The following is a 24,228-nucleotide window of genomic DNA, read 5'->3' on the forward strand; positions in this document are numbered from 1 at the left end:
TATATATATATATAAATATATATATAAAATATTAACAAATGCTCACAAAAGGTAAGGCCTTAAGTTTAATGGAGCCAATTAGATGCTACCCCATCCTTTCTCCATCTACACTGGAGTAAAGGACAAATTTTCTTGAGACATGGACCAACCTGAAAAGTTTATTTCATTCGATTTATTTCAGTCAACCAAGTTCAAGGACATAATGACTAACTGGACTTGTATTTTCTAGCTCAACAAATTGCAAACAGAATATCCCAATACTTTGAGAAAGGCATTCAAAGGCCACTGTGAATGCTGGTGTTTGTGCTTTAAAAGTGCAGGCATGCAAACAAATTAGACAGCAGTTAACTGATACAGCACAAGTCTTGCAACTGGCAAGAAATCCAAGGAAGTCATGCATCAGCCAGCAGTAAGGAAGTGTTACTGTTATACTCAATCAAAGATCACCACCAACACTACCTAGCTGGTATTGAATTCTCAGCAACACTCTGCCATCAACATGCTGACAAAGGAAAATCACTCTAGGAGGTCAGCAGACCTTAGAGATATGCTGGCATAGTGTCACATGATAAGCACATCCAATTACATACCAAACTAAAGATCTAAAAAAGATGCATGCTTGTATCCAACCTTTTAATTATTACTGTGAGACTTGACTCTATCTCTAAAATCTGATTTCTTTAGCACTCAGTAGTATTTAAAAGCCAGTCTCAACACAAAACATTAAAACAATGCCCACAAGTTCCATGTGTTACAGCATGTCTATTAATACTGCAGTCAGATTCACCATTCCTCAACTCAACAGGGCAACAGCAGGATTCCTAAATAGTTAGTGCACAGCAACAGCAATACAGTACTAAAACAATAACTACCAACCTCGGAGAAATGACAGCAGACATTCCACAGAGACTTACAGCAATCAGAAGTAAAGAAAGGGAGATGAAGTCCTGAAGGTTAAGAGCCTCAAGCAGCAACAGAATCCCATCAACCAGGGCTACGTGGATTAACCAGAAGAGTGCATATGTTCTCAAGAGTACCCAAAGTAACTATCTACCTTCTCAACTACAAATATAGAAGCAGGTAATATTACTGACAAGAGTAGCATCTTCTACTTTGAAAGTGAACAATAACCTGTATATAAGAAAAACAGCCCTAACCGGTTTGGTTCAGTGGATAGAGTGTCAGCCTGCGGATTGAAAGGTCCCAGGTTCAATTCCGGCCAAGGGCATATACCTTGTTTCGGGCACATTCCCAGTAGGAGGTGTGCAGGAGGCAGCTGATCGGTGTTTCTCTCCCATCAATGTTTCTAATTCTCTATCCCTCTCCCTTCCTCTCTGTAAAAAAATCAATAAAATATATTTAAAAAAAGAAAAGAAAAACACATTCCATTTTGGGCACATCCCAGAAATTCCAAGGAACCTAGGACTTAAAATTAAGAAGATTAAAAAAAAGGAAAAAGAATAGGCATATTATAAAATTAATAAGCTTCTCTCTAGGACAGCCGTGGGCAAACTACGGCCCGCGGGCCGGATCCGGCCCGTTTGAAATGAATAAAACTAAAAAAAAAAAAGACCATACCCTTTTATGTAATGATGTTTACTTTGAATTTATATTAGTTCACACAAACACTCCATCCATGCTTTTGTTCCGGCCCTCCGGTCCAGTTTAAGAACCCATTGTGGCCCTCGAGTCAAAAAGTTTGCCCACCCCTGCTCTAGGATCTCCTAGTTAGGAATTTTTAAATGCTCAAAATGTATTTAGTTTCTGGACTAAAACAGTGAATGTTTAGTTTCCTAACAATGATGTAACAGGAGAGATGCATGTGATTTGGAGGGGGTGACCTGGGGCTAAAGTTGGCAAGGTGCATAAAACTGCCGGCCAGGCCTGGCCGATGTGGCTCAGTGGTTGAGCATCAACTCATGCACCATGAGGTCACTGGTTCGATTCTGGCCAGGGCAAATGCTGGGGGTTTCAGGCTCAATCCCCAGCAGAGGGCATGGAGGAGGCAGCTGATTAATGTTTTTCTCTCGTTGATGTTTCTCCCTCTCTCTCTAAAAATCAATAAAAACATATCAATTGATCAGAAAAAAAGTGTGACACCCTATATATCAGAAAAATAGGATCAAAACTTAGCTTTGAATCTCATTAACTTACATGGCTCTTTGAACTTACCAGATACTGGAGAAAATAGTAAATTAGAGCATCCAGATTAACTGCCAGAGAGTTGATCTGGGGTGGGGATGGGAATGCCAATAACTCCCCACTCAGCCCAAACAGCTGGACACCATCGAGGAAGCAGCTTAAGAGAAGTCCTACCTTACAGAGGACCTTGGCCATTTCAAAGGTGCCCACAGTGTCCATATTGGCAGCAATGATGGGGATCCCAGTGTATATCTGCTTTGAGTTGCGAAATGAAAAGGATCTTGTGAGATCCACCTGCAGATATGAACAGGAAAAATGAGCATTTCATTCAACCAAGAAACAAGTACTGCATGAGGAAAAATGCCAGGAATCTTCCTCAGTCCTGGTCCACCAGGGGAAGCGGGCTCACCTCACTTCGAGACTTAAGGGTACTGCGTTTGGGCCTCAGCAAGACGTCCTTGAAGTCCAGTTTGACGTCGTTGTCTATGTGAGGCATGGCGGGGGCTTCGGGGTAGCAACGAATCTGAGGGTTGGAAGGTAAGGAAAGACGAGACGGGGGAGCTGAGTCAATAACAAGCCTTAAGGCCCTGTTAGGGCTGGCGGCAGGGCTCATCTCTCTCCTCGCTTAAATTGTGCTAAGTCGGGGCACTGGTCGAGGCGTGGTCGGTCCCTGAAGACTGCCATCTTCGACCGGTCCCACGGTCGCGATTACCCTCGGGGTCTCCATCCCAGGGGAGAATAATTGGGATGGAATCGTGAGTGATCCTAAACACGTACATTCTTTACACTACTTTTCCTTCTCCCTCCCGGCAAATAAGTAATGAGGGAAGAGAGTGATTTGGGGGCAAGAGGAATGGGGGAGGAGTCCCACAACCTGCTTCCGGAATAGGGGTACTCACTTCCTGTGGCCGTAGCCAAGGTGGCAGTTGACCGAAGTTCCCCTTGCTTAGCAACGATCCTCGTGCAGCCCCGCTAAGCCTTGTGGGCCACGCCAACAGGTTCCGCTAATTGCGGGCGAGAACGATTAACTGAGGAATTCCAGCTTCGGCGGCGGCTGTGCGAGGTCTTCTGGTTAACGGAATTCACACACTGAGGTTGCCGTTGGTCTGAGAAGCAGGAGACTACAACTCCCAGGGTGCAACGCGCGGAGCTGCCCGCAGGCAGGATGGGAGAAGTAGTTCGTTCCGCCCCGTCTTCCCACTAGACCCTGCTCGCTGGGGACTCTCAGAGTCGCGGGAGCGTCATCTCTGCTCTAATTAAGCTGGCCACCTTCTTTTTCTTTAGGACGCCACCGAAAGGAAACGCGGGGAGCATTTCTGAGCCTTTGGGGAATCCCGGGGAAAGAAGGGGAGGTGGAGCCAGCCAATGACCCGGAAGCAGAAGTGACTCCCACCGACAGAGTGCTGGGGAGCGGCAGCAGCCACCACAGCGGTAGAAGCAGCAATTTATCTGTGTGCAGACCCAATATCGGAAGAAGATGCTAATTAAAGTGAAGGTGGGAGCACCTCCAGCTTTGCCAAGACGCAGTGGTACTGGGCTGGCCGCTGTGCCTTACGGGAGAAGCGGGGAAGGGAAACCACGCCTTTCCCGAGCCTTGAGGGCGCTGACACCCTCAGGGCTCCGCGCGAGGGGTGATGGGAAGTGGGGGGACTCTTGATGTCTTTGATGGCGAGGGGCTGGCCCAACTAAGTGACCGCGGGGTTTCTGTCTTTCCTGCTTTCTCGCCAGACGTGACATAACCCTGAAGGCCTCCTTTGCCAGGGTTCTCGCTGTATTCAAACCCGCCCCCCGCCCCCCCCGCGCTCAGGGAGAAGACCTAGCAGCAGCTTGGCTCCCCTCCCCCTTAGATTCTTGGAATAAGCTCAGATCTCCGTGCTTCGTGCCCAGGTTACCTGCTTCTCCCAGTCCGAGCACAGCACAAAAACGTTAGCCTGGGAACCGGGGTGAGGGGAGGAAGGGGGAGGGGGTGGTTCCAAGGCTAGATCGTGAGTCTTTGCTGGTTGTCGTCAAGGTTTGGTATCTCAGCCAGCCTTCAGGAACCCAAACTGGGAGTGTTAGTCAGGACCTGCCTTTCCGAGCCAGGCATCCTGGGCCAGCCTCCCTTCCGTGACGGGGGCGGGTTGGTTAGTTACCAGTGCCCCAGTTCTTGTACTGGCAGGGTTAACTTCATCTTCTCTCAACTCCCATTATTTTTCAATTCCCAACCCTCACCAGTCCTACCTGCTATTTCCTCTTTTGTACCTGCAGACAGACAAAAATTAACAATCGATGCAGTGCAACATTAGTTTGACTGCTTTACTTCTGAGTAAGTCTATCGTTATTTCATCAGCTCCTTAGTGTATTTGCTATATATAATAGCCATTCTTAACCTCTTCCGTTCTTCCAAACCACCTCTTAGCTACGGATTGAGGCCAAACGGCATGGCCAAACTATATTGTTTTTCAAACTTGAGTAGTGGCCTATAAAAGAGTCGCTAATTGTGAAGTCAATTTAAGAGTTCAGTGGGTCGTGAGCAATGTTTTAAAAAAAAGAAGAAGAAAATAGAAATATCAGGGTATACTTCTGGGTAAAAGTGTTGTGTTACTGGTTCATATGTATTTCTTAATGTGGGTCACTTGATGTTCAGTGTTTTGGAAACTCTTTTTAAAATCTCAATCTACATTTAAAAATTTTACCTCATGTCTCAGACACGCTCCCCCCCCCAAAAAAAACACATCTTATTATGTGTGATATGCTTTGACATTTCAATTGTAAGTTGATTTCATAACCCATTGATGGTTGAAACCTGCAGTTTAAAAGTATACTGTTATAGATGGGCTTCTCAACTTAAAAGTGTTTAAGAATCACCTGGGGATCTTGTGAAAATACTCATTATAATTCAGTGGGTCTGGGATGAGACCTGAGATTCTGCATTTTAACATGCTCCCATGTGATGCTGATGTTGCTTGAGTAGCAAGGTTCTAGATTTTGTCTCTTTGAATTAATTTTTATTTAGTACTTCTCTGAAATTGTCATTTTCCTTTCCTGAAACACTTTCCTTTTTACCTTTAAGTGGGTTTCTCTGTCCTCCATCTCTCTTTTTTGGTTGTTGTTTGCTACATTTCTCTATACGTTAAATACATATAAAAGTGATTAGTTAGCCCTAACCGGTTTGGCTCAGTGGATAGAGCGTCAGCCTGCAGACTCAAGGGTCCCAGATTCGATTCCAGTCAAGGGCATGTACCTTGGTTGCGGGCACATCACCACTGGGGAGTGTGCAGGAGGCAGCTGATCAATGTTTCTCTCTCATCAATGTTTCTAACTCTCTATCCCTCTCCCTTCCTCTCTGTAAAAAAATCAATAAAATATATTGAGAGAGAGAGAGATGATTAGTTAGCTGTGAGTTATATAAATGATAGGTTTTATTGGCAGGACTCCTTTATAAATTACTAATTTTTCAACTTTTCTCTCCCCTTAGCTGACTTCTTCCATATCTTTTTCTGCAGTCCTTTACAGGTCCTTCTGATTTAAATCTTCTCTTGATACTTCATCTTTCTAAAATTAAATACATCATCTTCTCTCTTAAGCCGGCTCCCCAATACTCATATATTGATCCTGCAAATCTACCAGGTATCTGGAACTCAGTTCTTTAGAGTAATTTCTCTTTTAGAACCTAATTTTTCCTTTGATATTTCTTTTTGCTTGGTTTTCTTTTCATTCCCATTACACTTATTCTGGTCTGGGGTCTCATTAACTTATGTCTTTATTTATGTGTGATGCCTCCAACCAGGTTTTCATATGGCCATGCCCTCTCTAAAGTCTAGAGTCTAAATTGAGACATAATATACAAAATCATAGTGTACAGATCTTTAAACTTCTTCATCATATTGCTCCCTAATGCCAGATCCTCCATTAGTACCCTCTTAGCAGATAACTTTGGGCAATCATCTGTACTATCTAAGCCCTATTTTTCTCATTCAAATATTTTTTAAAATATGTTTTTGTAATTGATTTCAGAGAGAGGAAGGGAGAGAGAGAGAGAGAGAGAGAGAGAGAGAGAGAGAGAGAGAGAGAGAAAGAGAAAGAAAGAGAAACATCATTAATCAGAGAGAATAATTGATTGGCTGCCTCCTGCAAACCCCACGTTGGGGATCGAGCTCACAACCTGGGCATGTGTCACAGTTTGTTTATCCATTCTACTGTTGATGAACATTTTGGTTGTTTCTATTTCTGGCCATTATGAATAAGAGTCCTATGAACATCGTTATACAAGTCTTTTTGTGGACATATGTTTTTCCTTTGGATAAATACCTAGGAATGGAATTAGTAGGTCATGTGGTATACACACACACACACACACACACACACACATATATATATATATATTCATTTATTTATTTATTAAATGTATTCTTTTATTTTTTTTATTTTAGGGAGAGAGAGAGAGAGAGAGAGAAACATCGATTTGTTGTTCCACTTACTTATGCATTCATTGGTTGCTTCCTGTAGCGACCTGACTGGGGATCGAATCTGCAACCTTGATCGGAAGGATGCTCTAACCAACTGAGCTATCCAGCCAGGGCTTGATAATGTAACTTTAAAAGAAACTGCTAAACAGTTCTTCAGGTGCACCATTTTACGTTCCCACCTGCAATGAATGAACTTTCCAGCTGCTTTGTACCCTTGCTAGTCATATCAGCCATTTTTATTTTAGTTATAATAGTGAGTGTGAAATGTTATTTTATTTAGGTTTAAATTAATCAGTGCTGATTTTCACTCACCATAGCATTTTGACATTGCACCTTGTATTTGGACAGTAGTATTCAATATGGCATTTCCTTGTATATATAGCTTGTTCTATTAATTATACGGCTCAGTGTTTCTTCATTGTAAATCTTCACTTGAAAATATTGTTGGCAAAGGCTGGATCACTTAATTTCTTTTATATCCCCTCCAGCACCTAAAGCAGTGTGTTGGGCTTAAGTTCATCATAGACTTGTTAAATAGCATTGAATGCATTCCTGGGTCACAGTGAGCAGATCTGAGGGAAGAAGCTAGTATCGCATGATATATAAAGAATATATTTTAAAATTGTTCAGTTAATTTTTAATTATGGACAACTTCAAACATATATCACAGCATAGAGAAAGACATACTGCACCCTTTACCCAGCTTCAAAAACTATAATTTCATGGTCCATCTTATTTACACTCAACAATCCTCCTTAGCTGATGTTTTATGAAACAAATCCCAGCATGTTACTCATACATTTCAGTATTTAGCTGTAAAAAATAACTTTTTTCCTAATATAACCATAATGATCACACCTAAAAGATTAACACTGATTTTTTTTACTATCAACAAATGTACTCTTTTTGTCTCATTTATTTTTATAGTTAGTTTGAATCTAAACTAAAGTCATACATTACAGTTGGTTGATATGTATTTTAAACTCTTCAAACCTGTAAAGCACCCTTTTCTCTCTTTTTTCTTGTTGAATAAACTATATTGTTTGTCCCATAGAGTTTCCTACTGTTTGGATTTTGCTGATTACATCTCCATGCTGTCTTTTAATACATTCCTCTTCTACCTGTTTTTCTTGTCATTTGGTAATAAGATCTAGAACCTTGATTAGTCTTTTCTATGTGTTCATCTGTGAAAATAATTCATAGGTAGTGGTGCGGTAAGTACTTTTTTGTTGTTTTCTTAGTCCTCACCCGAGGATATTTTTCCCATTGATTTTATTTTATTTTTTTTTTTTCACAAAGTAGATAAACCCCTCATGAGGATTCTTTTTTTTTTTTTTTTTAAATTAAATCTTTATTGGAGGGAATCGAGCCTGCAACCAAGGTACATGCCCTTGACCAGAATCGAACCCGCAACCCTTCAGTTCGAAGGCTGGTGCTTTATCCACTGAGCCTAGGGCAACATTTTTTTTTTTTTTTAGATTTTAAAAAAATATATTTTTATTGATTTCAGAGAGGAAGGGAGAGGGAGAGAGAGATAGAAACATCAATGATGAGAAAAAAATAATTGATTGGCTGCCTCCTGCACGACCCTTACTGGGGATCAAGCCCACAACGTTGGCATGTGCCCTTGACCGGAATCGAACCTGGGACCCTTCAGTCCACAGGCCGACGCTGCTAGGGCTAGGGCACCATTTTTAAGTGTACAGTTAGTATATTGTATTTGGATGTCAGCAGCCCTTAGCCTATGGAAGAAGTCAAGAAGACCAGAGCTGCAATTTAGGATTTACACAGAAGTCTGGAGAAGATATGGAAGAATAGAATGTTGAATTCTAGTATTACTTAAGTTAATCAGAGGCGATCTCTGATATCCTTGAGAATTCTTTGAATTATCTAAATGTTAATTTCTACCACTGATACACAACAACATCCTTCTGACTCAAAGGAATGCTATCTTTAGGATACCTCTCATTGCTATGTCAAGCAAAAATACCATGGATTCTAGTGGGGTAGGGTGGGGGATGTGAAATGACCTGTGGGACTAAGGTCAAATGGTTCACAGAATCTTGCCCTCTCAAACATGTCCACAGCCTAAAAATGTTTGGTGAATTTAGATGTGGTCAACGCCTTCCAATTCTTCAGAGCAGCTTTGCCAAGAATGTACATCTCTTAGAAGGTAGTAGATCCCCAGAGACCAGGACAGGACATTTTTACCTAAGAGAAATATTGTCAGTGGGCTGTAGGACTCATGAAACCCTTGCCTGTTTCAGACGCTGACCGGAAAGGAGATTGAGATTGACATTGAACCCACAGATAAAGTAATACCCCAACACATCTTCATGCCTATCTCTCTACATTTGTTTGGATATGCTGATGAACTTAGTCCTTTGCTTTCATGCTGTCTGCATAGCTCTGTTCTTTCCACTTCCATGGCCCTACCCGTATCTACCACGGGTAGCCCCTGACTACTTGTACTCCTTAAGGTGGAACGAATCAAGGAACGTGTGGAAGAGAAAGCCGTTTGCTGTACTTTATATCATGATTATTTTGTAACTACTAATTTGTACTTTTTTAAAATTCTTTATTGTTTAAAGTATTACATAATGAGTTTGGAATGGAAATGAGCATGTGGCAATCTTACATGAAGATGAGGGAGCAAATACTGGAGATGGTCTGCTTCTTTTTATTGGTGGCCTAGACCCTTTGACAATTTAGTGAAGCCTATGCACCCCTTCTCCGAATCAGATTTCTGCAGACATAAAATAAAATACATAGAATTACAGAAGCAAATCATATTGAAAATATTTTCAAGATACCTGCAAATAATTGTAATGTGTGAAAATATCTAATTTTTATTGTTAATAGGTTACCCATATTGCTAATACCACTATGGATTTTGCCTATGTTCACAATTTAAAGAAATATTAGATTTCAGGTAGGAGTTAGTAAAAATAAAGATGTAACTTTTTTTTCTCATCTGAGTTTATAGACGCCCCCCCCCAACCCCCCCCCCGAGAGATCCATGAAACCCAGGTTAAAAGCCCTGTTCTAGATGATTTTTCTAATCCTTTTTGTGCCTTCTTTTCCTGCAGGAATGATGAGAAGACAGCAGCTGATTATAAAATCCTAGGTGGTTCAGTCCTCCACCTGGTGTTGGCTCTAAGAGGAGGAGGTGGCTTTAGGCAGTGATGGACCCTCTCTCCATTTTACCTCCTTACCCTGTCTCTCGTGATGAGGCATCATATATCCTGTCACTCTCTGGGACACCAGAGTCACTGCCCCCTCTCCTGGATGCCCAGTCTTGTGTGTCTACGGGTAGGAGACTATGAGGACCCCAGGATGCAGTGTTCCTGTCCCAAATGGCCCCTGCTGGCTATTGGGTTTTAGTTGCAGTCCTGTGTACTTCCCTCTCTTATGGCTATGTCCCTGGTTGTCAATAAAATGTTTCCTGGCCTCCTGGAATCTTTCTTCTGTTATACAAACATGACTGAAGTCAAAATGGACTCAGTGCACACCAGTTATACCAAGCTGAAAGAGTAGGACAATGGAAGGGAGTGTGCCCTCAGAATGATTACCAGACTGTCAGTGGTGCCAGATCTCACCAGTTCATGAGAGCTAACTATTGGCATCTCTTTACAACCCCAAATTAAGTAACTTCATGTTGGTAGCTTGAAATTGGCCATGGTAGAATATTTATAGTAATTGGCAAACAATGAAAATCAGTTTCTCCCCCCAAACTGGTGGTTATACATCTATCATCATACTGCTGACATGGTAGGAACCAGGAGAGTGAATTATCTCCTGTTGTGGACCTACTGGACATTTGGGCCTGACTTGAGAAAGGCCTGAAGGGTTTTACAGATACCACATTCTTTATGGCTGGAGTATTGCTGAGGGCTCTGGGCTCTATACTGTGGAGAGACGCTGATAAGAACAGGTTGAGTGAGGAGTGACACAGCAATGATGGATACTTGTCTTAGTTGGTAAGGTGAAATGAGCGACTGGTGCCAGAAAAAGGTCTGCCTTTCCCTGGCGTCTCTAGTAGAACCTCGGGAGACTGGGTGAAGCAGAGAAGTAAGGGAAGGAGAAACAGACCGCTGTGGTCCAGCGCGCGGTCCGTTGGCACTTGCTGCAGTCCTTCCCGCCCTCCACCATCAGATGGCACTCTTGCACGGCCTTCGGGTGACCGCTGCCGGAGGGTATCTCTGTGGCCCCAGAGAAGGCCCCGCCTTCCTGCACGCAGCCCGTGGGCGCTGGTGATGGCGCCGCTCCCTAAGCTCGCTGTCTTCGATCTGGGTGAGGGAGAGTTTCGTAGGGCGCTCTCCTTTTCCAAACCCCAGTTCCAGTTCTCGAGTCCCTGCCCCCTCCAGGCTGAACCCTCCCCTTTCTTCCCCGTGCAGATTACACGCTCTGGCCATTCTGGGTGGACACGCACGTAGACCCCCCATTCCACAAGAGCAGGTGAGGGCGGGCTGGGGAGGACGGGCCGGAGGGTCGCGCCGGAGCTGAGTGCGTTCTCGCCTTCTCCAGTGATGGAACTGTTCGAGATAGGCAAGGCAGGACCATCCGACTGTACCCCGAGGTGCCCGAGGTCCTGGACCGATTTCGAGGCCTTGGGGTACCCATGGCAGCCGCTTCACGGTAAGAACAACTGAAAAAAACCTCAATCCAATGTTGACAGATGCATGCGTGAGACTTCTTGTGTAAACCCTTGGTTACAAAAATGTAGGGGGTGGAAAATTTGCAGGTATTGTACATTTTTAAAATTATGACTTCCCCTGTGCCTTTTATTTATTCAACGTTGGCTTAGCGCCTATGTCAGGAAGGATTGGAAGTAGAATAAGGACCTAGAAAGCCTGTCCATCCATCCTGGGGAAATAGCAAGTTGATTTCCCCCTGGTGATACATAACTTCACTTGCAGCTCGGGCCCTCCACTCTCCTGATCGCATCTACTACACCTTTTTGCAGGACAGGTGAAATAGAAGGGGCCAACCAGCTACTGGAGCTCTTTGACCTTGCCAGATACTTTGTTCAAAGGGAAATCTATCCAGGCAGCAAGGTCACACACTTTGAGAGGTATGAGGGAGATGAGGGGAGAAGTAGGGGGAGAGAAGAGCAGAGAGACCGGAAGAACTAAAAAGCCAGCTTGGTTACTCCCCGCCCTGCCCTGCCCTGCACAGGCTGCAGCAGAAGACTGGAGTTCCTTTCTCCCAGATGATCTTCTTTGATGATGAGAAGCGGAATATTGTAGACGTCAGCAAACTGGGTACTGAGTGGTGAGAATAACCATTTGGGAAAGGGGGAAGAAAGGGTTCCTAGGAGAAACGAGGTGTAAAATATCTCTTTTCTTTCTAGGTGTTACCTGCATTCATGTTCAGAATGGAATGAGTCTTCAAGTCCTAACTCAAGGACTAGAGACATTTGCAAAGGCCCACGCTGGACCCTGAGGTCCAGTCCTGCGGATGAGCCTCATTTGAGGCATAAAACTCAAGGAAACCAGGAAGGCATTTTCAGGTGCATGTGTAAATTATAAAGTGTATTTGTGTGACAAGAAATCTTATCACAGTGTGGAGTTGTTTTTCTCGCGTGTGGACCAGGGTTGGCTACCCCGAGTGTGAGGGTTAGACTGCATCAGGTTCTGCCTTACAGCCTTGTGGCAAACCCAGGACTCTGTCCCTTTGTACTGGCCCATCCCCACTCCTTCTCCTGAGCTGTCCAGGGCATGAAGAGCCAAGTTTTCCACTGTCTCCTGCACATTTCCTTCCAGGAAACAGTTCTTTGGGGGGGGCAGCCTTTTTATACTTCAAAGTGAAGTGGCTGCTTTATTTTTTTTATTTGTGTGTGTGGATTTATTTTTTATTTTTAAAATTTTAGTTTTGATTACAGTTTACATTTAATATTGTTTTGTTTTGGTTTCATGTGTACAGCATAGTGGTTAGACAATTATATACTTTACAAAGTGATCCCCCCAATATTTCAAGTACCCACCTGACACCATACATACTTATAATATTATTGACTATATTCCGTTTGCTGTACTTTATATCATGATTATTTTGTAACTACTAATTTGTACTTTTTTAAAATTCTTTATTGTTTAAAGTATTACATAAGTCTTTTTCCCCCATTGACCTCTCCCTGGCCACCCCATTGGTTAAGCTCATATGCATGCATACAAGACCTGTGGTTGATCTCTTGCCCCTCCCCTCGCCCCCCAGCCCTCATAGGTTGGACAGCCTGTTTGAAGCGGCTGCTTTGAACCGAGCTTGCGGGTTTGGGGCTGGTGGCTCGCGTCACGTGACAGCAGTGGCTTCCTTGGCGCCGGGTGATGTCGCAGCGGAGCCCCAAGAAGGGATTGGCCGAGGCGGGTCTCTGAGTGCTGGGATGCAGGCTCCCAGGAACAAGGCGGAAGTGTGCAGGACGCCGTGGGGCAGAGGCAGGACGGGCAGGGGCCATGAGTGGTCTCGGCCGACTCTTCGGGAGGGGTGAGCATGGGCCACAGGGGAAGGGGAGAGGGTGGGGGAGACGGACGGGGAAGAAAGCCAGGGGACAGGCTTTCCCGAAAATCCTGGTGATGGCCCCGCAAGGCCTCCAGTGCAGGAGGCCCCGCCTTGTCAGAGCGCCAGGCGCCGCCTGCCCGCCTTCCGCCACCTCGGAAGGAAGAGCGCTAGGTCCGGGAAGGCTCGGGGTGGAGGACTGCGGCAGTGCCGGCTCCCACGGTTTAGGTTCCGACGGCCAGTTTCCAGTCCTTTCCAAAACTCTGGTGCTCTCCTGATTCTGGGCAAGAGGGAAGCTGCGGTGACGAAGAAAGGGGCCTTCTCAAAGCTCCTCTCTGATGGGGAAGACAAGCAAAACTGGCATTTACAGTAGAGTGTGCACTACATGGTGATGTTCGTGGAGCCAGGGCAGCATAGAAGCAGCGGGTGTCCGGGTCCAGCAGGCTAGAAGCATGCCGGGTGGGGAACTGAGCGACCCCAGGAAGAGCGAACTGCGTGTGTGCGCAAAACAAAGGCTGGGAAGAGGACATTTAGCTGGAAGAGTAGTTCCATGAATATGTGCGCTGAAGGGGAAGAGAAAGCAGAAGGAAGTGTAGTGGGAGAGGACCTTGTGTGTCTCGTTTTTAAAGCTTTGGATTTTATCCTGTGGGCAGTAGAGAGTATGGAAGGACTTTAAGCAGGCAAGGGCCATCAGATTTGTGGGCGGAGGGAAAGAACTGAGAAGTGCAGAAGATGAAAGGAAAAATTGAGATCAGGTTTTAATTTTTTTTTCTCTAGCCCCCTGTACTTCATTCCATTTAAACCTGTGGTGTCAGGACCTTGGGTATCTCCTAGGATAGCAAATGGAACAGTGATTATAAAAAGTGACAATTCTTTGGGAGGCTGATACACAAATTGAGCTAAGTACTGCTCTAATTGTCACCATACCTCCCTAGAATAAACTGCCTTTTGATGACCGGGACGAATTGAGTGAAATCGTAACGGACAGATACGGGGCAGACAGTTTAAAAAAAAAAGTGACAATTCTGGTGGGGGATGGGATAATGGGAGGTTATGCATATGTGGGTGCAAGGGGCAAATGGAAAATATCTGTATCTTCCACTCAATTTTGCTGTGACCCTAAAACTGTTCTAAGAAATAAAGTCTATAAAGTTTTTTTAAAAGCTGGAAATGACTTGAAAAGGCAGCTTGGACAGCAAAAGAATACTGGCTTTGGAAGTCATACTGCCACATTTCAATTATTGCTCAATCTCTTACTAGTTGTGATTTCAGACAAAAAAATGTTTAGTATCTTTGTGCCTGTTTTCACATTTGTAAAGTGAAGATAGTCCGTTGTAGAGCAGTGGTTCTCAACCTTCTGGCCCTTTAAATACAGTTCCTTATGTTGTGACCCAACCATAAAATTATTTTTGTTGCTACTTCATAACTGTAATGTTGCTACTGTTATGAATCGTAATGTAAATATCTGATATGCAGGATGGTCTTAGGCGACCCCTGTGAAAGGGTCGTTCGACCGCCAAAGGGGTCGCGACCCACAGGTTGAGAACCACTGTTGTAGAGAGTCATTTTGGGATTAAAATAACATAGTCAAGTGCCTAGCACATACCGTGCACTCCATGATTGGTGGTTAATTTTTTCCCTTCACACAATATGGGCCTTCTCTATTGGACTCCAGGGAAGAAGGAGAAGGGACCAACCCCTGAAGAGGCGATACAGAAACTGAAGGAAACGGAGAAGATACTGATCAAGAAACAGGAATTTCTGGAACAGAAGATTCAACAGGAGCTCCAAACAGCCAAGAAGCATGGGACCAAAAATAAGAGAGGTGACAGGGGAAAGGTGCCAAAAGGGAAGGACCCAGGTGGGAAGCAGGGGCTTCTGACTCTGATGTTCAAGGTGTGGGCTGGGTCAGCTGCCCTACAGGCTTTGCGGAGGAAGAAAAGATTGGAACAGCAGCTAGCACAAACGGATGGGACATTGTCCACCCTGGAGTTTCAGCGTGAAGCCATTGAGAATGCCACCACCAATGCAGAAGTGCTTCGCACCATGGAGCTTGCTGCCCATGGCATGAAGAAAGCCTACCAGGACATGTGGGTATGGGGGAGGGGGCCCAAGCACAGGAGAGTAGCTTGGTATTAGGCTTTGGATCTTAAAAGCTCTCTGAATGTGAATCTACAGTATAGACACCTATGATGGCTAGACCTCTGTCAGCCTCCTTTTCTTCTTGCAAGAATATCTCCTTTCTGGCTAGAGCTTTCTAGCAAGGAAAAATGATTTTCCTAATTTTCTAAAGGTTCTTCAGAAAAGGGAGTGTAATCTGTTCCCAGCCCCACCCCCATTCCCATGTGGATTCTTGCCATTTTTCAGTTTGCCATTGTAACTTGCCTAGTTACAGTTTTCCAGGGATCTCTCATACCTGCTAGCCATGGATTTATCAGTGAGGCCACAGACAAGGGGCTTCATTCATGTGAGATCAGAAAGTCAGGGGGGCAGTTGCCTGATTTCTGGGCTATATATCTTCTTCTCAGGGACATTGACAAGGTGGATGAACTGATGGCTGACATCACAGAACAACAGGAGGTGGCCCAGCAGATTTCTGATGCCATTTCTCGGCCTGTGGGCTTTGCAGATGATGTGGATGAGGTGATTGGGAGTGAGGGGTCAGGAAGTCTTGGAGGAAGCATGGAACCATCCAAAAAACAATGTCCAAGAGAATCGGGGGGCAAGTTTAGAGGGGAACATGATATGTTTTTAGAAGCAAAAGTTTCCTTTCTTCGTCTTGAATCTTGTCTATCTAGGATGAACTGTTGGAGGAACTAGAGGAGCTGGAACAAGAGGAATTGGCTCGGGAGTTGTTACATGTGGGCGACAAGGAGGAAGAACCCCCAGTCAAACTGCCCAGTGTACCCTCTACACATCTGCCTGCAGGGCCAGGTACCCAGGGCTGTTCTGATGTCTCAAGGACTTGAGAGGGTGGGATAGATATGGGGAGAGAGTTCCTCATCTATCCTGCCTTAAAGGAACCGGGCAGAAAGGGCTGCTGCTAAAGTTGCACAGGTTGTTGTAGGGGCACCTGGCTAAAGGGGAATGGGGACCGAAATCCAATCTGTGCTCCACTCAGCAAACTGTGTACCCTGGTTTAGGGCTGCAGATGCTGTGCAAAACAGGCACCTTTTAAAAATTTGCACAAAGATACAGGATTAGCAGCAGCCCAGGAAGCAGAAGTACCAAACCTTTAGGTTCTTTGCTGGGGAGAGAGAATTCAGCAGGTTCTGAGTGCTGTAGCAAGGGGTGATTGGAAGGTGCTGAGGCTTTAACATGTCTTTCTCTGGATATCCTTGTCCCCAAAGCTCCCAAAGCGGATGAAGATGAGGAAGCACTAAAGCAGTTGGCTGAGTGGGTATCCTGAAGAGTCTGGGCTTATCTTCCTGATGCTGCCTTCATTGATCTCTTTTCCTTAAGTGCCAAGTGCGGAGCTAAAGGAACATAGCCTTTTTGGGAGGCCCTGCTGAGGGTGGTGGTATAGCCCTGCCTGAGAAAGGGTCTGTTGCCCTCCAATCCCTGGCTTGGATCAACTCTGAAGAAGGATCTTGGTGCGGGAGGAGCCCCTGGGCTCCCTTCTCTCTGATAGCAGTTACAGTGCCCTTGTCTTCAATAAAATTGGGCAGATGGAATCCTAGTGCTTATACTGCCTTGTCTACAGACCTGAAACTTGGAGCTGTTTCAGGCAATGAATACTAAAAGGAGTAATGAAGGGGCATTGTAACATAGAATAAATGTTTCCAATATCTTACCTACTAGGTTCATCTTGCAAGTTGGTTTGTCCTAGAGTTGCTAGAGCTGTGGCTGAGGAAACTGCCACCTATTGCTTATCTTAGAACTGGAGCTTTCTCTGCATCTTCCCTCATCACTTTCCCCAGTCAGCGTCTGACAAGACAGCCCCATGATTTACCACCCATTTTTTTTTTTTTGCAAAGCCCATTATTAATGATAGGGAAGGAGAATACAGGGATAAAGGGGTAAGTAGCTTTCCTTTATCCAGAACCCACAGTTAGTAGACTTGGTTTGAACTGTCACTTTTCTGTCTAGGAGCAATAGTGTATGTGGCTATGATTCACTAGGGTTGTTTCAATAGTTAATTTAGAGGAGTGACAAAGAACAAGATACTTCTTATATCCTGATAACCATTACTTTTCTTTTTAAAAAAAAATACTGCTTTCAGAGAGGGAGGGAGAGGGAGAGAGTGAAAGAAATATCAATGATGAAAGAGAATCATTGATCGGCTGCCCCCTACTGGGGATTGAGCCTGCAACCTGGGCATGTGCCCTGACCTGTAATCAGACTGTGACCTCCAACCACTGAGCACCACTGGCCAGGCTTGATAACACAATGCTGTCCCTTTAGACTATAGACAGAGGTAGAGCCATGACCAAATAGAGCAACCAGGGCCTCTACCCTATGACTTGACCATTTAAAGTGCAAAGAAATGTAAAATAGTGAACATGTACTTAGCCAGAATAATGAACTTCTCTAAAGCATGTTTTCATCTGAGCAAACCCTCCCCCATGAGCCAAATATAAGCTACACTGTGAATGACAATGTGGACTTAACAGCTATCAAGGTTACTAGTCACAGGCTCTGAGCAGAAATCCACCTCTTACCCTCAGCAGTGTTCCCTGCTAAGGTTCCCTAAGGAAAGAATATCTTTGACCCCAACTAATGAAACTAAATCAGAATTAGATTTATTTTTGGTATAAAAGATTTTTAGCCCCAAACCCTTCCTGCTTTGCTCCTCTCTCAATCCCTGCCTCAGCCACTTTCAGATATTGATTTCCATGGATGCGCGACAACTTGCCGTGCTGAGCGGCTGCCACATGGCCTCAAGCAGCCTGATCTCATGGGTGGGTGGCTCAGGCTGGAACTTGAGCACCCATGGGTCCTTGATGATGTCCAGGATGGTGGCACGCTTGGTGGGCTGACGTAGTGTCTGGACAACCAGGTTCTAGGCAGGGGAGAGAGGGGTCTTGGCTGAGCCTCCCAATGTGCCCCACAGGCATGAACAGGGGACCTAAGAAAGAAGCAGGATAGCCCATCACACCGCTCTGATGGAAGGGGCTGTGGCCCTGATTTTATCCTGAAGAACCAGGCCTTTAACTCCCTGGAGGGGAAGAGAAGGATGGATTCATTGGAGGGGATCCCTTGCCTAATCCTCTTCTGGCCTAAAAAGATAGGTGAATCCTGCTCACCACTCTCATCTAAGGTGCGGAACCCAGTGGTTGGCCCTCTAAGTCCTTCCCACTATTCTAGGGCAGGGCCTAGAGTGCAAGATGGCTCTGGTAGGGAAGAGCCTTCTCTAGCGTTGGAAGGCCTAGGTTGGGTTCCCTCCCTGTGGGTCCCTTGAGTCCTCAGTACGATTGGGGGAGCCAGCACCTTGCACTCCTGGGAGACGGACAAGTTAGGTGGAAAAGTGACCTCCTTCTGAGTCTCTTTCAGCAGCTTCTTGAGATTGGTGTCATCAAAGGGCAGACGGGCAACCAGCAGAGTGTAGAGGATGACACCCATGCTCCAGGTGTCAGACAGGAAAGGGTTGTAGGGTAAGCCTAACAAGATCTCTGGGCAGGCATAAGCAAAGCTGCCACAGTAGGTCTGGCTGAGGTGGGCAAAACAGTTCCTTTGGTGTAAAGAAGGGCTATTACGCACAGAATGGCTAGAAGGTACCATCTTGGCGAAGCCAAAGTCTGATATCTTCACATTCTCCCGCTTGTCCAGCAATAAGTTCTCCAACTTTAAGTCCCTACAAGGAGCAGAAAAGCTGGGGGTCAGGGAGAGGACTTAGTATTAGACTCAGAACGGAAGGGCCAGGGGTCAGAGGCTAGAGATGAGGAAAGGCATAGTGCGAGAGAGATGCCATTGTGAGAAAACAAAGTAGAGAGGAAGGAAAGCCATGGGGTTGTGAGCAGAGCCCAAAGAGGTAAGAGGATGGTATCTGAGGACCCTGGGACCTCACCATTTCATAAAGTGCTCTATCCACAGTGGGTACTTAATAAATGTTCTTGACCGGCTGACTAAAAAATATGGATGAATGGGCCTAGATACTGAGAAGGGAGGCCAAAGGAGGAAAAAACAGGGCAGAAATGTGCATAAAACCCCCCTTGAGAGCCCAAAGGCCCCAGTCCAGGTGGCAGCACACTCACCGGTGCACGATGCCCTTGCTGTGCAGGTAGGCGATGCCCAGGGACATCTGGGAGAACCACTTGCCCGCAAGGGGCTCAGAGCAGGCCCCGTAGCGCTGGACCCATTCAAGGACATCGCCGCCCTGAGCCAACTCCAGAATTATGTACACTCGGGACGTGGTCTCGATGGCCTGGTAGAAGTTGATGAGGTTCTTGTGCCGCAGGACCTTCATTACCTGGCCCCAGAAGAGGGACCCATCAAGCCTGGGAAGGGAGAACCTTGGCTGTGCTCCCAGCCCCCTGCTCTCAGTGCTACTTTCATAGAACTTTGCAACAGGAACAAAAGAGGGTTTGGTGGCCTGTGGGCAAACCCTGTGCTTTGCATGTCCCCTTTTTGAGGTGCTGAAGGTGAATGAATGAGTGAGTGGAAAGAGATTGAATTTATATCAGTTCTGGTTTGGGGGTTTCTGGCCCCATCCCCTCCTAGCCATACCTCTTCTGAGAAGCCTTAAGCAGCTTGGTACCAGTTCCCTCTTCCTGTACCCTCTCTAACCTGTATCTCACGAGGCAGGAACTTGACAAGATAGTCCTCAGAGGCCTTCTTCTTTGAAATGATCTTGACAGCCACCATGACCTTCTGCTTTGTGTAGTAAGCTTCATACACTGTCCCATAGGAGCCATTGCCAATGGACTTGCCCACTTCATAACCGTACTCCTCCATGACAGAGCGGTAGGCTGAAGTGGGCGGTGCTGTCGTCTCCTGGGTGTCTCCCTTCCCCATTTGCTGGGCTTGCTGAGAGCAGGGAGCTTTGCTACTTAAGAGCCTCCTGTCTGCTCAGAAAACCAACACCTTGAGCCACTGAGGGCTAGGGTACCAAAGTGAAGTTAGTCTCCAAATGCTTGCCTGTGTAGTCACACAAATCTGGGATGCTGGGTTCAGCTCTCCCCTGGGAACAGGGAGGGGGGAAAAGGGAGAATTCTTTGTCTCCACTAGCTGTTGTTACTCATTCTCCTCTTGATTACGGAATTCCCCAAGGTCCCATGTTCCGCACACATCACAATTCACCTATTCACCACTGGCCACAAGGCTTGAGAATGAAGTGGTTTGGAACATATTCATTCCTGGAGCACCTTCACAATCTGGTGAGACTCCTCCATAGATATGGTCACTTCAACCACTCATGTTTATTTATTTATTTTTTATAATATATATTTTATTGATTTTTTTACAGAGAGGAAGTGAGAGGGATAGAGAGTTAGAAACATCGATGAGAGAGAAACATCGATCAGCTGCCTCCTACACTCCCTACTGGGTATGTGCCCGTAACCAAGGTACATGCCCTTGACCGGAATCGAACCTGGGACCCTTGAGTCCTCAGGCCAATGCGCTGTCCACTGAGCCAAACCGGCTAGGGCCAACCACTCATGTTTATTGAGCACCTACTATGTGCCAGGCAGTGTGCTGAGTACTGGGATAAAATAAGCAACAAGGCTAGTAGACCCTGTGCTCCCAGATTTTATATCCAGCGTAAAAAACACGTGTGAGAATTTTTAAAAAAATTTATTTCAGAGAGGAAAGGAGAGATAGAAATATCAATGATGAGAATCATTGATTGGCTGTCTACTGCACGCCCCCTACTGGGGGGCGGGGGATCGAGCCCATAACCCAGGCATGTGCCCTTGGCAGGAATTGAACCTGGGACCGTTTAGTCAACAGGCCAACGCTCTATCCACTGAGCCAAACTGGTGCTAGGGCAATGAGTGTGAGAATATTAAAGAGAATTGCAAGGTATTGTAGAAACAATTCTAAAGAATCTAATTTTAAAATTCATACATTTTTCTGTTTTGGGCTTAAAACAACTTTATTTTTGCAAACTGAGCTAGACTTAATTGGTCTCATCTCAGCTGGGATGGTTTGTTTCTGCTTCATATGGTCTCATTATCCAGCAGACAAGCCTGAGTTCCCTCACACAGTGGCACTGAATTTCAAGAGAAAAAAAAAAAATCACAAGTCACATGACCAATTAAGGCTAGGCTCTAAAATCACAAAGCATCACTTCAACATCTTTATAAGAGTAAAGACAATTACAAGGTTACAAGGATCACTCAGATTGAAGGTGTGGAGAAGTAGACTCCACCTCTTAACCTTGAAATGCAATATCTGGCTTTCCATGACCCTAAACTCTACTTCACCCTAAAGTCCAAAGCATAAACCTGATTTAATTCCATTCAAAACAATTTCTTAAAATATATTTTTATTGATTTCAGAAAGGGAGAGAGACATCAATAATGAAAATCATCAATCAGCTGGCTCCTGCACAACCCCCACTGGGGATTGAGCCCATAACCCCAGCATGTGACCTGATCCAGAATCAAACCAGGGACCTCTAGGTTCCTAGGTTGATGCTCAACTGCTGAGCCACACCAGCTAGGCCCATTTAAAACAATTTAATATGTTCCCATTCTCCTTAGAATCAAGTACAAATTCTTTTTTTTTAAATTTATTTATTCTTATTTATTTTTTATATAACAATATATTTTATTATTTTTTTATTTTGTTTTATTGCTTAAAGTATTACAAAGAGTATTACATATGTCTCCTTCCCCACCCCACAAAAAAAAAATGGCTCCCATTGGGGATTGAGCCCACAACCCAGGCATGTGCCCTTGACCGGAATCGAACCCAGGACCCTTCAGTCCGCAGGCCAACGCTCTATCCATTGAGCCAAACCAGTTAGGGCTTGCCTGTGTTTTTAATTTTATTTTTTAAAAACTGATTTCAGCCCTAGCTGGTTTGGCTCAGTAGATAAAGTATCGGCCTTCGGACTGAAGGGTCCTGGGTTCAATGCCCAGTGGGGGCCATGCCGGAGGCAGCTGATCAATGATTCTCTCTCATCACTGATGTTTTTAATCTCTCTCCCCCTCTCCCTTCCTTGCCGAAATCAATAAAAAATATATTAAAAACAAACAAACAAACAAAAAACACAGACAAGAATGTGGCTGAAATGATGGAATGCAGAATCTAAGGTGCATGGGTTGGAAAACAAGATAGAAAAAAGCCAAAGGGTTAGGGAGAGGGGTTCTAGGTCTCGGTGAAATGGAAGAACAAATTTGGTGGGAATGCCAGGACAAGAGGTTGTGATCATAAAGGGGTTGTCTGGATTTGAGATTTGGGAGGAAGGAAAGGGGGCATGCAGAGGAAAAACTAAGGGAAGAATCAGATGTCTTTTATCTTCCATCCTCCAAAATAAAACAAAAACTTCAACAACAGATTATGCCATAGGCTATTGGTAAATCCCCACTTATTGACAACCTGACCTACATATCCTTACTCTATCAAGACGAGCATTGTCCAGGGCACTGTGGTAAGGAGGCAGGGGTGGAAGGGAGTTACCCACTTCATTTGAAGAACGTGTATTAAGCTACCTACTATATACAAAAGCACTGCTAGGTCCAGAGGATAGCGAAATGGATAAACTTCTGTAAGGAGTTAGCAATTAACAAGGGAGACACACATAAGAAATAACAGTACAGATAAAGTGCTACAAACAATGCCTGGAAGGAGATGAAAGGGAAGGCTTTATAGAGAAGATGGCGCTTGCACTGTTCAAAAGCCTCCAGGCAGGTAAGGAATGGTAGATTGGGCAGTTTAGGCAGAAGGAACCACATGAGGCTTGCAGGCTTGAGAGAACATGACATTTAGAATTTCAATATGAGCCCTGGCCAGATAGCAGTTGATTAGAGCATCATCCCAAAACGCCAACATTGCCAGTTCTATCTCAGATGAGGACACATATAAGAAGAAACCAATAAATGCATAAATAAGTGGAACAACAAATTGATGCTTCTCTTCCTTCATCTCTCTAAAATTAATTTAAAAAAAGAAAAAAGAATTTTAACTTGAATACAGGTGGCCAAAGGAAGGTCTCTGCCCCTGGGCCTGATCTCCAGGGAAACGCCCCTACAGGTAGACACCCTTGAATAGTCTGCAACACAAAATTAAGAGCAGTCCAAATACATATACATAGATAAGAACAAAAACAGGAAAGAGACGAACGCATGGCAAGGTTCTTTACCTGCAATTAACAATAACCCTGTCGGACTGCCCAACTCACAGGGGAACAGGCAGACACCCTCTCTGTGCCCCCGCACCGGCCCCGCGCAGGCCTGCCTATCGTCCGACATGAACGGTCGTTGCACGGCCACGGAGGCCTCCACTGCAGCCTCGGGAAGACAGGCCGTTCAGGACGGGGGGAGTGGGGTGAGAGCCAGGCTCGAGGACCCTGTGTGGGCTGTGCCCACAGCCTCACCAGGCCCGGGCTGGGGGCCGTAGACCGCTCAGGTCTAGGCCGCAGCAGTCGGTGGCGAAGGCCGTTGGTGCAGCCAGCAAACGCTTCGGGGCGCCCACTAGGTGTGGGCACGGCCGCCGCCCGGGTTCCACGTCCTGGACAGTGACTGGGCGCGCACGCGGGAACTGCTCTCAAGGCCTCCGCCCCAAACCTTCCCGGGGACAGGAGGGCGGCCCGGCGACGACTCTTTTCCCGAAACGGCGCCTTGATCTTGATAGCCAGGCCCGGTCCGCAGCCCTGCCCAGGAACCGTCAGCGGGGTTAGTCCCCTTTAACGTCTGGGAAGACGCTTCCAGCCGGGCTGAAGGCCCCGCGGGTGAGAGCGGAAGTGGTAAGACTGACGTGTCTTGGGCTGCTCTCCCGATCGCCAGGAGGGCCCCCGGCCCGGGGAGAGGCAGGCTGAGCCTTGAGCGGTCGGCAGAGCTGGGCCGGGCCTGCCGCTTCACAAAGCTCCTGAGCGAGCACTTCACTGAGCGGAGTGCGGGGTCTCACGTGGTGTGACCGCAGTCGCTACGATCAGGCACAGCGGCGGCCAACCCCATGGAGGTCGGTCCCCAGGTCCTCAGCAGGCCGCCGCTAGCGCGCAGCTCTGGGGCAGACCCCAGCGGGAGCCCAAGGGCAG

General features: G+C 45.8%; 4 protein-coding genes and 2 long non-coding RNA genes across 12 annotated transcripts in view; 4 read left to right on the forward strand and 2 right to left on the reverse strand.

The window, feature by feature from the left end:
* GMPR2 (guanosine monophosphate reductase 2) overlaps positions 1-3,249 on the reverse strand; it is a 7,313-nt gene extending 4,064 nt beyond the window's left edge. The window contains exons 1-3 of the mRNA XM_005859582.2: positions 3,042-3,249; positions 2,552-2,665; positions 2,317-2,436 (exon numbers count right to left, since the gene is read on the reverse strand). Coding sequence (XP_005859644.1) covers positions 2,317-2,436; positions 2,552-2,638 — 207 coding nt within the window. The 5' untranslated portion in view covers positions 2,639-2,665; positions 3,042-3,249. The remainder of the gene's footprint in view (positions 1-2,316; positions 2,437-2,551; positions 2,666-3,041) is intronic.
* A 52-nt stretch (positions 3,250-3,301) lies between these two features.
* Positions 3,302-9,106, forward strand: LOC102251461. Of its 3 annotated transcripts, none has more exons than XR_001360794.1 (4): positions 3,302-3,316; positions 3,427-3,637; positions 8,858-8,905; positions 9,071-9,106. It is a non-coding gene; the product is annotated as an uncharacterized LOC102251461 (long non-coding RNA). The 3 variants fall into 3 exon arrangements; XR_001360793.1 differs by having other exon boundaries at positions 3,305-3,319; XR_001360792.1 differs by lacking the exon at positions 3,302-3,316 and having other exon boundaries at positions 3,334-3,637.
* Positions 9,107-9,197: 91 nt separating this feature from the next.
* LOC106724972 lies at positions 9,198-10,041 on the forward strand. Its single transcript, XR_001360795.1, has 2 exons — positions 9,198-9,522; positions 9,680-10,041. It is a non-coding gene; the product is annotated as an uncharacterized LOC106724972 (long non-coding RNA).
* A 736-nt stretch (positions 10,042-10,777) lies between these two features.
* Positions 10,778-16,882, forward strand: CHMP4A (charged multivesicular body protein 4A). The gene is given in 13 exon segments (XM_014534275.1): positions 10,778-10,883; positions 10,988-11,048; positions 11,118-11,228; positions 11,557-11,664; positions 11,769-11,864; positions 11,944-12,102; positions 12,807-13,037; positions 13,039-13,073; positions 14,761-14,910; positions 14,998-15,175; positions 15,614-15,728; positions 15,884-16,019; positions 16,436-16,882. Coding segments are annotated over 13 exon segments (1,476 nt in total). The 5' UTR covers positions 10,778-10,846; the 3' UTR covers positions 16,495-16,882.
* A 922-nt stretch (positions 16,883-17,804) lies between these two features.
* Positions 17,805-23,866, reverse strand: TSSK4 (testis-specific serine kinase 4). 3 transcript variants are annotated; one of them, XM_014534277.1, is made up of 4 exons: positions 23,335-23,866; positions 19,280-19,494; positions 18,516-18,879; positions 17,805-18,087 (listed from the first exon to the last, which is right to left on the reverse strand). In XM_014534277.1, the coding sequence occupies exons 2-4, from the start codon at positions 19,489-19,491 to the stop codon at positions 17,905-17,907; spliced, it is 759 nt and encodes a 252-aa protein (XP_014389763.1). In that variant the 5' UTR covers positions 19,492-19,494; positions 23,335-23,866; the 3' UTR covers positions 17,805-17,904. The 3 variants fall into 3 exon arrangements, 2 of the variants coding, with proteins under 2 accessions (XP_014389763.1, XP_005859648.1); XM_005859586.2 differs by lacking the exon at positions 23,335-23,866 and adding an exon at positions 19,812-20,489; XR_001360791.1 differs by lacking the exons at positions 17,805-18,087; positions 18,516-18,879; positions 19,280-19,494 and adding an exon at positions 22,544-23,244.
* The window catches only part of TM9SF1 (transmembrane 9 superfamily member 1), a 10,858-nt gene continuing 6,291 nt past the window's right edge, over positions 19,662-24,228 (forward strand). Inside the window, exon 1 of one of the 3 annotated variants that reach the window (XM_014534274.1) lies at positions 19,662-19,666. The gene's annotated coding sequence lies outside the window, so the exon portion shown is untranslated. Of the gene's footprint in view, positions 19,667-23,874; positions 23,938-24,228 lie in introns of those variants that run through there. The other 2 variants (XM_005859583.2, XM_005859584.2) reach the window with 2 other exon arrangements.

This window comes from Myotis brandtii, unplaced genomic scaffold (genome assembly GCF_000412655.1).
Source record: "Myotis brandtii unplaced genomic scaffold, ASM41265v1 scaffold1279, whole genome shotgun sequence".
NCBI classification, from domain to species: domain Eukaryota; kingdom Metazoa; phylum Chordata; class Mammalia; order Chiroptera; family Vespertilionidae; genus Myotis; species Myotis brandtii.